Here is a 12,612-nt window from a genome sequence, read left to right as displayed (position 1 = left end):
ATTAGACTAATTTAAAAAAAATGAGATAAAAAATAATAAAACAAACGATGCTGTGTCATTACTAGATAATGTTTCAACACTACAAACCTTCTATTGAGGCTCTGGGTGCCAAATTACAAGAGCAATTAATTTTTTTCCAAAACTTTTAAAGCGTTACCAAAAATTAAATGTCACTTTAAAAGCGCACTGTGAAAAAAAAATGTACTACGGAAAAGTGACCCTGTATCAGAAAAATTTGCTGATTTAATGCCAATTCAAATGAGGTATAACACATTACTCTTTGTTTCGTAATTCTGGTATTATAATCGTTTTTTCATATCAAGGTGCAAATTTCAGTAGATTAGTTTATTTCAAAATAATTTTGAAGATTATCATGCTGCTAGTTAAACTGCTAGTTTTTTGTACGTTGGAATGCTAGAAACATCACTGTGCTTGTCACACTTAAAATTTGTGAAAAGAATAGAAACTCTTCACTACCACCTCGTGCCAGAACCACCCAGAACTACCCAGAACGCCCGTCTTGCAAGTAGTTCATCTTTTCTAGGAAACAAAAGGATAAAGAAACTATGCCTCTCGTTCACACTAATCATCATTTCTATTTGCATTGTTGGAATAAGGAAGGATGTGAAAGAGAGGCATAGTTTTTTTTTCCTTTTGTTTCGTAGAAAAGAGGGCGTTCTGGTTAGTTCTGGCACGTGGTGGTAGTGAACAGTTTCTGTTCTTTTCACAAATTTTAAGTGTGACAAGCACAGTGATGTTTCTAGCATTCTAACGTACAAAAAACTAGCAGTTTAACTAGCAGCATGATAATCTTCAAAATTATTTTGAATTAAACTTATCTACTGAAATTTGCACCTTGATATGAACAAACGATTATAATACCAGAATTATGAAACAAAGAGTAATGTGTTATACCTCATTTGAATTGGCATTAAATCAGCAAATTTTTCTGATACAGGGTCACTTTTCCGTAGTACATTTTTTTTTCACAGTGCGCTTTTAAAGTGACATTTAATTTTTGGTAACGCTTTAAAAGTTTTGGAAAAAAATTAATTGCTCTTGTAATTTGGCACCCAGAGCCTCAATAGAAGGTTTGTAGTGTTGAAACATTATCTAGTAATGACACAGCATCGTTTGTTTTATTATTTTTTATCTCATTTTTTTTAAATTAGTCTAATTGTAAGAGAATCTGGTATTTTGTTAAAAAACCCAAAAATATTCATAACTCTTAGGGCAATTTAAATAAGGCCATGCTGTAGAAATATTTTTTGCTGGAAATGTCCTCCTCTATCTCCCTATTGCGTTTGATCCACGACTTTTTGACCACCCTGTATATACAATTGGGTACACGCGAAGGTGTGCCATGTGCCATAGAAAATGACAGTTATTTTTGGTGCCGATTCAAAACGCTCCACCGAGCGCATTTGGAATTAAAATTGATTCTTTGTGTCAAATTATCTTAGTGTTGACACTATTTTTTATTTATTTTATTCAGATAGAAGTTAACCCATTGACCGCAATTTCACCTGCCGGTAAATGATCATGCAGTCTGAGATGGAAGAAACCTAACCTGGAAGGGGTATGGGCTATGGCTATATTGATAGATGTCTCATTACTAAAATATACTTAGTTCAGAGTGCATTCATATAACGCTCTCTGATGCTATCAGTGCCAAAATAGCGATACTCAAGTTGCTACAAAATTGGGTTCCAAATAGCGTAGAGATCATTGGTTAGGTCCGTTATGACATTGAAAATAACAAATGCCTGGAAAAGCACAAAGAAAAGCGCAGTGGGAAGCTATTCGTTTAAACTTCTAACACTGTCATCGGAATAAAAAAATTGAAAATATGCAGATATTGTAAAAATATTGAGATAGAGTAACAGAGCCTCCCTTGTCCACGCTCCGTTTTGATATCGAAAAAATGGTCCCAATTTATTTTCCATTTACATTTCCACGTAAACTCTCAGCCACAGAACATTCATTGGTCGGTTCTATCTGAATAATAAAACATCACACGCTATTGATAAAGTCATTTCCTAAAGAAAGTTCTATCATGAGTTACAAAACACGATTTTTAGCATGCTCTACGATGTTGCTATGTGACTACGGTCAATCACGCATCGAGTAAAATTACAATTATTTTATAAAAATATGCTATTACAAATAAACTCGATCGATGAAGCAATATTTGAGAATAATTCGAATAATATATTGATAAAAGTTATGTCACGCAAGTTTTAAGATAAAATTTTCGCTCTACGAGATTGCTACGATATTGCTACGACAACGGCGTCGTACCAATTCAATTTACCATAACTTTAACAGCGAAGCCAACTTACTTTACAATATATATATCATGATCTTAGGCTTATTCCGTGGCTTAGCAACCTCTTTTTTAACCCCCGACCCAAAAAGAGGGGTGTTATAAGTTTGACGTGTGTATCTGTGTATCTGTGTGTCTGTGTATCTGTGTATCTGTGTATCTGTGTATCTGTGTATCTGTCTGTGGCATCGTAGCGCCTAAACGAATGAACCGATTTTAATTTAGTTTTTTTTTGTTTGAAAGGTGGCTTGATCGAGAGTGTTCTTAGCTATAATCTAAAAAAATTGGTTCAGCCGTTTAAGAGTTATCAGCTCTTTTCTAGTTTTCTTGTAGAAAAGAAGGTTAGATAACCGTTAGGTTCATAATATTATGTCAATTGACAAATGTCAAGCTATCAAGATGGACGTTGCCTATAGATACATAATTATTTATTTGAAAATGATGTTTTGGAAAACTCAAATACTTTGTCGGGGGTGTTATAAATTTTTAATTTACACTTGTTATATGTATAATGTTAGATGACGGGTATTACATAACTTGTTGATTTCCACATACTATTTTATATATTTTTTCCCAACAAATCAGGTGATTGTAAAAATAACCCAGATCTTATATTGTAGATAACGTGTCCAGAATTACAAAAAGATGTTTTGCTCCTCGAAGAACAAGAGGGCTCGGTGAATTTTAAAATAGGCGTTATGATAATGAAGCCCGGCCAGAAGACTGACGATGAAATGCTTTCGAACGGTAAAGTATCGCTTTCAGAACTAAAAGTTATAATTGAAACAAAAATCGGTCAAGTGCGACTGAGACTCGCACGCAAAGGGTTCCGTACCATCGTACAAGAAATAACACTTTTTGATTTTCATGATGGCCATTTTGAAATTTTTATTATTTGCTGTAATAACCGCAATAGAATACACATTCTGTGAAAATGCCAACTCTCTACTATGAGATACGGCCTGCTGACAGACAGATGGACGGACGAACAGCGGAGGCTTGGCAATAGGGTCCCGTTGGCACCCATCGTGTACGGAACCCTAACAATGAAACTGATCAAATTCCTAATCAATACCTACACCTGTTGGAAAAGCTCGTAGTTTTCTGAACAAATTCATAACCAATTTGAAATTCAATTACGTACGTTTAGTTTGGAATGGGATTTTTTTTGATTAAAAGTGTGATATGCTTATCTTATTAGGTAGGTTATATTTAAATAAATAGTCACGTATATTATATTTATATAATGTGTTCACATTACTTAGGTACACTTTTAAAAAACCAGAGTTAATTAAATTTCTGAAGAGAGGTACTTACGCCATATTAACCTTTAATCTCAACTTTTATTATACGAAAGGTCATATTTCAGAGAAAGGCAACGAGAAATGGGAGCGGTTTATTTCACTGCTGGGGGACAAGATTCGATTAAGAGGTTGGAATCGCTTTCGAGGAGGCCTCGATGTTAAAGGTGAGGCCTTTTATTCTAACATTAATTAGGTATACCTCTACCAAAGTGCATCATTTAGGTACGTGACTTTATTGGTTTATATTATACTGGTTAATGCGCGCGACTGCGTCCGCGTGGTGTACAGAAACAAAGCCCTGTTTTGCTACACTAGGGGTTGAGTTTTGAAAAATCTTTCTTAACGTATGTCTACGTCACAATAGCTGTCTTCATTCAGCCCGATTCATCCAGTATTTGAACTGTGCGTTGATAGATCAGTCAGTCAGTCGACTTTTCCTTTTATATATTTAGATTTTTGTAGTAATTTTTCGTTAAAGAGACAACTTTACGGTCGTTTAGATAAAGTTGTTTGTTGAAAACTGTAAAATATATTGCTGTTGTTCTGCTGCAAAAGCATAACGAATACAATTGTAAGCTTTGTTACAAACTATGGTGGAAATAAAGTATTTTTCTCTTATCTCTACATTTAAAATACCCTTGGTTTCTTGAAGCCCCGAAACGTAGGTAGTTAAGTTCTTATTGAAATAAACTTATGACCTTTTTCTATAAACACGCCACACACTTCTAACGCATGTGCATAACCGTGGCACGCGAATAGGTGCTAATCGACTTACGGCCTTTGACTGTACGTAATAACGAATGAAAAGAGTCGGCAAGGATTCAAGGACTTTGCATTTTCAGGTGACATGACAGGCAGTCATTCCATTTACACAATGCACCAAGGCCACGAAATTATGTTCCACGTCTCGACAATGTTGCCGTTTTCAAAAGACAACAAACAACAGGTTAGTTTGGGAATTTTCCACTTCTATGTTATGTTATTAAAACAGCTGTATTTTTATACTTTACTTTTCAAGTAAAGAGGTTTTTTAATTGAAAATGTTAATAAAACTTAATGCTGCTTAAAAAACAGTACCTAAATAGTAGGTGTAACTACCTACTAATTGCCACCTACGCCATCATTCCTATCCCCTCCTTCGGGACAGAAGGCAGACATTATACCTACTCTTCTATAAAGCCGATTTATCGTATGCCCTACACCAAATAAACCTAACTATTTATAAGTACAGCATTTAACGGTTTACCGCGAAATGTTTTTCAATCCACGAAAATGTAACTTCAAACATTTTTTTCTTAAATTAAGCGTGAATTTCCACGAAACCAAACTCTTACCACAAACAATTCCGTACATTCGCCCACTTTGAAAATAAACGACAAGCCAAGCTTTGTTAGACCGATGTCAGATAGAAATTAGGCTGTAATATTTTTTTTTTTAAAAGTCCTACCTACCCTGCTTAACAGGGCTCTCTCCGTCACTTACTCCATACAATCATAGTTCCAATTTCATTTGAATATTAAGCGATCAAAGTCCATGAAGTTTTGCAGACATATTCGAGAAACTAATATCTGTGCCTATGACCAATGTAAAACACTGTCAATATCAGCAAAGCAGTTTAATTTGGCGTCATTCAGGGTCAGCATATTGAACCGAATACCTCAATTAGACGCTTTGGTCATTTGCATGAACTAATTTGTGAGATTGCTTTAGACCCGTAGCTGTTCCATAATGGATTGTATGTTAATGCCGATTAAATTAAGATCGGATTTAAAAGCTTGATAAGATAAAACGCTGCGCTTGTTTTTTAAAAGCTTTTTATTAGGTTGCTCTGTTCATATTATGTTGTCATTTCGCCGAAATTGGTAACTGATTTTTTGGGTTATTTCCATCCATCGTCCGATTGAGTTGAAATTTTACAAATTCGTGTGGTTTGGATGATTATTGATGATTATAGTACCATTACGCCTCTCTGGTGATGGAGGTGGAAATTGGAAATCACTGATGGCTGATGGGAAATTTGACTTTGCACTCGTTTGCTTTGTTTTCATTAGTAGTTTTCAAAAAACACCATAAAAAGAGCCCGATGGTAGAGATGGGTGGGGAGAATGGAAATTGCCGGCTTAGGTAGGTAATATACGTACTTACGAGTAAGTACGTATATTGACGGTTCCTCTGGTGATGCAAATATTCAAGGGGTGCAGGATTTTACTTAAGATTATGTGGCCTACTTGCTATTTATTTAAAAAAAAATTAAGGCAGGATAATCGAGTTTGGACTTTATGTTTTGATTTAATGATTATTACCATTTAACAGGTGATTAGTGCATAGGAAAGCTTATTTTACGTATTACCTAACATATCATAAACTTTTGATGAGAATGAAAATAAAGTAAGTGATGTTACATTTTAACCTCGTTTATCCACAAAACATTAAAATACCTAACTCTAGCAAACATTCGCTCGTTAATTTCCGGAATGATACTTGTAGCGAGGTATACTTGTACGTTAACATTACAATAACAATGTACGTATGTTGCCATTTTATGAGCAGTAGTTACGTAGCTACGCTAAAAGTTTTCTAACATAAACTTAATATGCATCAATGTACCCGGTTTAGTTTGTTGTGAGCTTCTTTTCAGACTAGGAGCAAATTTTGATCCCCTAAAATATTAATTGGTCAATTACAAATGAGCACTTTATAAAAATATATGAAAGTTAGGTTACAACATATAAATATAATAAATATACTTAGGTTCTGTTGGGTTCATAAGCCTACCTAACTAACTTAAGGCCATTTGTCCTAAATCTTAGGTTAGGTTAGATTAGAACATAAAAATACATGTGCCCGGTCGATTAGGTTCTATTGGATTGATATACCTAATAAATAATATCTAAAAAAAAAAAGATCCTCAGTCATTGAAAAGAGGATCAATCATTAAAAAATATGACTGTTTTGCAAAATTAAATAGATAACATAAATAAATGCATCATGTATGTCTAAACGACGGCATCGCATCCAGTTCGCGCGGAAATATCAAGCCAATGAAGCCTTCGCTTCAATTTCGCATCGCACCGCAACACATCCCGCGTGCCACTTCAATTATAGGTATGGACTAGCTGTGCCCGCGACTTCGTTCGCGTGGAATAGTGACTTTTCGGGCAGCATATACTCTGTACGTTAAAAATGTTCGCCGTGATTCTTTAAATTGACATAACTTTTTTATTTATGAATCGATTGACATGAAATAAACACTAAATGTTAAGTGAAGCTTACTACAATATATTAGTGAAAACCGTATCTAAATCAAATAAGCCGTTTCTGATATTAGCGTGCACAAACACACAGACAAACAGACAAAAAAAAATTAATTACAATTTCGGGTTCGGCATCGATATAATAACAACCCCTGCTACTTTTTTTTTATATATTTCCATTGTTCAGACACCACTTTTCTACAATTTTATTATATGTATTGATATAGATTGTTTGTTGCTTTTGTGCTACGCCGCGCTGGTTCGCGTTCGCGCCATGATCGCTCACGTAGCCGACGTAGCCACGCCGCGTGGAGACGGTATCCGTGTAGTGGGTGAATATGTATTAGATACAAGGATAGTAATAAAGAGGTCTGGACACCAAACAGACTCGTTTTACATTACAAACCCCAACAACTCTACATGGTGACCCCGCCAGGATCTTTCTTTTTTGCACCCCCGTGGCGTGTGGGTGAATATGTATTAGATATAAGGAGGTCTTGACACCAAGCAGACGCGTTTCACATAACAAAACCCAACAACTCTACATCAGATCGACAAGGTTAATCATAAAGGTTAAACATGGTGCTAACGTAGTATATACGATATAATATATATAGCTAACTCATATATTATATACGTAGCTTAAGGATTGTAACCTAGTTATATCAGAAAACATTATGTTTGTATGTTACTTGTTAATGTTGCAGCTGGAGAGAAAGAGGCACATCGGCAACGATATAGTAAATATCGTGTTCACTGAAGACTCCACCCACAATACATTCAACCCGCAGTGCGTCAAGAGCCACTTTACTCGTATCCTTTGTTACTACGACTTATTTAATACAATTAGAGTATCTTACGCTTTTGCAACTTTTTCTTTTCCTTCTTATTTATCTGACTCCTTACCTACTCCAGTACCTATTGCACTTAATTCCGTATGATTCACTGGCGTAAGTAGGTAAAATTTTCAAACTTAATTATTTCGTATGTAGGTGATACCAACCCATTGATTTTTTTGCTTTTACAAGCTCTTTTGATTCTTCAAAGGTCATCATTCATGTATGGGTATGAAATGTACTTACCATAAAATATATCAATAACTTTAATGTGCTTATAGTGATTTGATAACTAAACAAAAATTACATAAACACACCATTAATAAGATAGATACGTAAAACTAATCCATATTATAAAAAATTACACTTTGAAATATTTAGTAGGTAGTAATATTATGTATTAAATGTCGAAGTATACCAAGAATACACAGCGTACCTAGTACCTACACAGTACGGTACAGCATAGTTTTCCAATTTCCAAGGTATTCAATATTTAATAATATCTACTTCATTTTATTACGATGTAAAGTGCAATAAAGTTTCAATATTTCATCAAGGTTATACAAGATACATCTAGAAAGGTGCTTATTGCAAATTGAGATTTGTGGCACGTGTAGGATTGACTTATGACATCATGTACCTATTGAAAATTGCGGCTTAGTATTATTGTAGAAACATACACTTTTTGTGATTAGCCGCCCGTTGTGCCAGATCCTTTTTTCACGCACATGCAAACTGTGGAACCAACTCCCATCGGTGGTGTTCCCACTAGATTACAACATGGGTTATTCAAGGGGTGGACCAACGAATTCCTGAAAGGCCGGCAACGCATCGGCGGTACCTCTGGTGCTGCAAATGTTCATGGGCGACGGTAATCACTTAACACCAGCTGACCCGCCTTCTCATTTGCTCGCTTTTTTTATAAAAAAAAACATACAACATATAATAAGATAGACGTTAGAAAGCTAAGTCCGAATTCATGAATTCTCCGGAATAGCGTGTAGGTACGAGATACTTAACCTAATAGGCCTAGCTGGGCAACAAATGTCTGTAATTTTGGTCTCCGCATTCGTAGCTGATGAATGTACATGTCTATATTATATCCACATCCGGACTTTTGTATTACTCTGAGTAAAGCTATAAAATGTAACCAGTGCCACTACGACGACTGATAGTTTAATTAATTAAATCTTGTAAGGACAGTATGTAATTGATCCTGGTTGTGCGCTTAAACCCATATTTTATTAATAGCTTTATCATTTTATACTATTTTTCTAGCGATGCCACGCGCATATTTAAATATCAGTAAAAATAATAAATACTTAACCTAAAATTTTGCTTAAAAATATATATTTTTTGCGTTAAGTAATGCTTTACCGTTTTATCGCTTTTGTGATACGGCAATGCAATGCATACGGCATTCGAAACTTATATCAAAATAAACTGTTGAATAAGTAAGTACCTACCTACCTATATCATCAAAAGTTCTGCTATAGTTTTAACGACAGATATTTATCCATCGCATTCTCGATTATTCTTTTTCTTCTTAGTGTATCGATATTCGATACTGTACAGTTTATCCTTTAACGACACCATCTCGCTATTCGACGAGAGTTGAAAAAATATTGTTGTTTGATTTCTCTCGAAAAACCAGTAACCTTTTGTAGGTATCACAAAAATATATTTATCTTTATATAATATACAAAGCCAGTTTCCTAGAAACCGATATAAACTGATAACACCGCTTTGTACCTAATCTTCGCAAAAGTTACTTGGAGAAATTATTAATGGGGCTAATATTTGCTTTGATATTTATGGTTCCGAAAGAATTTTTAGATTTGTAGACAAACACTGCTATTACACAATCGATGCAATTCCCTAGAGACCTTAATTCTTTGCATGGAAGCAACCGGCTGAGCTTTCAATTTCCCACAAAACGTTATAGTGATATTGTAGATAGTGAAGAGTATATTAATAATATTCTTGGATGATTATTCTTGTAATGCTCCAAGATAATATTGCAACTTTTTATGTACATATTGAAATTGATTTCATTTATAAAAGAGCAAAGTGCTGAGCTACTTGCCGGCTGTTTTCAGTAGAATCCACTTTCCGAACCGGGCGGTGGTAGAATCAAAGACGTAGCATACGTACTAGTTGTTCTACATAAGCCAACACAAAATATAGCAAAATGCAATGTACGACCAGTGTAAAGCTTCACGCCTCACGGTATATTATTGGGAATCGAGTTTGCAATGCAGCATTGCACGTGTCCGCTATGAGCCAGTGCAAACAAATTATTGAATACAAATTGGTCCGTTAACAACGTTCGTGCTGGGCACCTGCGTCCATACTGAACACTCAATTTGAGTATCCTTTCATATGCTGGAATAAGCATAATAGCTAGTTTTGGATTTAACGTGCATGTATCTATGTCTACACTGAACAATTTATATTCTTAAAAAGCAAACCAGATATATTCGCAGTAGTATCAGAAGTAGAAGGCGAAGGGTACAGATTGAGCGTGTACACAGACGATACAGTACCGCCATTTGGACCTTCGCTGCCATGTCCGGCAATCTTCAACGACCCCCAACTGTTCAGAGAATTTCTACTGGTAAATAAATCTCTATTGATATTATTATTATCTAGTATTATATGTGGGGTAAGCAAGAGGAAGTACATAAGAAGAATCTTTGGTTAAGGCAATATTTTTTTAGGAAAATGTTAGAATACTTAAGAGGGCTCTCTCCGTCACTCGTTTCATACAATCTAGTTCCAATTTCATTTGAATATTAAGCAACCAAAGTCCATGAAATTTTGCAGACATATTCTAGAAACTAATATCTATGTCTGTGGTTTTCCAGATTTCTGTTAAAATATTCGGGTTCAAAGTTACGCGGTCTTAAAAATTTTAATACTACATATTTTTAGAAAAATCTCAAACACCACAGACACAGATATTAGTTTCTAGAATATGTCTGCAAAATTTCATGGACTTTGGTTGCTTAATATTCAAATGACATTAGAACTACGATTGTATGAAACGAGTGACGGAGAGAGCCCTGTTAAGTTGTTTTCTACATTTGACATGAAGTATCACGACTATAACTAATATTATTATTGGTTGGTTTGATATAGTCGAGTTTATCGGCAGAGGATCGTTCTAGTTAAATTAGGTCATTAAAAGCCTATTGGGATTGCAGATTTGTTGACTAGCAAAGCTGTGTTTCACTATATCTACTCGTACCTACTTTATATTTTAGGTCAAACTAATGAACGGCGAGAAAGCGGCATTTCAAACACCGACATTCGCTTTGAAAAGACAGAGGACTTTAGACACCCTAATTAGAGATATATATGCAGAACACTGCTCAGATCACAAAGTGGTAAGTTAATTTTCCTAAATTGTGAACTACTGTCGATCAAAATTAGGTATGTACGTAGGTCATTTTAGGTAACAAATATTTATTCTTTAACTCATAAATTAGTTACCAAGGTAAATAGCCACCGCAAGCCAACCATGCAATATTGAAAGTTAAATAATATCTATTTCTTGCTGCAAAAAAACTGCAAGGGATTTATTAGTCACAGTTTTTTTTTATAAATTTTTGACCACTGTTCTTTACTCAAACCAAATCACGCTAAATACCTACTAATTCTCAAAGTCTAAACAATTCAACGAGTAAAAATTCAGATTTCAGATTAGCACTTATCGAAGCTTAGGCCTCTTCATCATTTTCTTTTGACATAAAGGGCTTGCGTACCGATAAGACTGTATAGGCTTTCCTTGACCTTTCAGGCTTGACTAATAGGTTGAACTCTAATGAATCACCAGGGTAGGCTATTTGAAATCGCTATGATCTAATATCTTCATTACAACATCTAGAAGCACGTAGGTTTTTTAGTGTTAACGGGTTCACAGTTTTTCCCATTGCAAATACATACTCGACGAACAAATTTCAATAGAGCACAGCAAAGATTGACGTTGCGATATATTATATTCGTATTTGCTTGAACTTGAAACATTATTTGAAATGTAGTTACGCATATGATGGAGATCTAGCGGACATCTGCTTGACGACGCATTTCATTACCACTTCAAGATATCGACGCAACAATATCTCTATTCGAACAAAATTTTTTGCGAAAGTGCAGCAACTCGTTATTGCTTCTAACTTCATATTTTTCATACTTACTAATTTTGACAGTTTCATAGATCACAATTTTTATTTTAAATATCTCTTCTATACCTCTCTGAAACCGATTATGAGTATTTATAGAGAGAAAGAAAGAAAGAAAAAACGTTTATTTTTGAAATCTGTGCCACGCATTACCAGTTAGGGTCCTCTAGGGCCTCTAATACTTGAACATAGTCGCAGAAGAAGCTCTGGAATAAACTGTGTCGTGTGTGACACAACCAGAAAAAAAGGTCCCAACTCAGCATAAATGCTGTATGCCTTGCCCATACACAAAAACATACAGCGCTGGTTTTCAGCCCGAACCCCGATTCCTTATAGCTTTCGATTCGATATAGCTGTTTAACATTTATTCGTGTACCTTTCAGCCAATGCTCTCCCGTCGTGCGTTATCAGACGTGTGGTCGGGAGGAGCGGGTGCGGCGGGCGCGGGCGCCGCTCGCACGGAACGCTTCTTGCATGTAGGCCAGGCTCTGAAGCTCGACGCTGTATTGCGAGGAGATGCTCCTACTAGTTTAGTGTCCATGGGTGAGTGCCAACGTTCTCAATCGGGTGTAACATATGCTTGAAAAGCGACTATTTCTTCACACTGAGCTACAAAAGCTAAAGCTTAAACGTTAGCTTTTACCACCAATAAAAAACCGGCCAAGTGCGAGTCAGACTCGCGCACTGAGGGTTCCGTACTCGGGTATT

At 35.5% G+C, this 12,612-nt stretch overlaps 1 protein-coding gene across 4 annotated transcripts in view; it reads left to right on the top strand.

Annotated features, from left to right (window-relative positions):
- Nucleotides 1–12,612, top strand: part of LOC123864120 (GTPase-activating Rap/Ran-GAP domain-like protein 3) — a 219,424-nt gene that overhangs the window by 197,111 nt on the left and 9,701 nt on the right. For 3 of the 4 annotated variants that reach the window (XM_045904363.1, XM_045904365.1, XM_045904362.1), the window contains 7 exons: nt 2,947–3,073; nt 3,696–3,794; nt 4,473–4,576; nt 7,592–7,697; nt 10,195–10,337; nt 10,987–11,109; nt 12,288–12,447. In XM_045904363.1, coding sequence (XP_045760319.1) covers nt 2,947–3,073; nt 3,696–3,794; nt 4,473–4,576; nt 7,592–7,697; nt 10,195–10,337; nt 10,987–11,109; nt 12,288–12,447 — 862 coding nt within the window. The remainder of the gene's footprint in view (nt 1–2,946; nt 3,074–3,695; nt 3,795–4,472; nt 4,577–7,591; nt 7,698–10,194; nt 10,338–10,986; nt 11,110–12,287; nt 12,448–12,612) is intronic. The other variant, XM_045904364.1, reaches the window with a different exon arrangement.

This window comes from Maniola jurtina, chromosome 4 (genome assembly GCF_905333055.1).
Source record: "Maniola jurtina chromosome 4, ilManJurt1.1, whole genome shotgun sequence".
In the NCBI taxonomy this organism is placed as follows: Eukaryota; Metazoa; Arthropoda; class Insecta; order Lepidoptera; family Nymphalidae; genus Maniola; species Maniola jurtina.
Note: the sequence above shows the minus strand (reverse complement) of the source record. Positions and strands in the feature narration are given on the sequence as shown.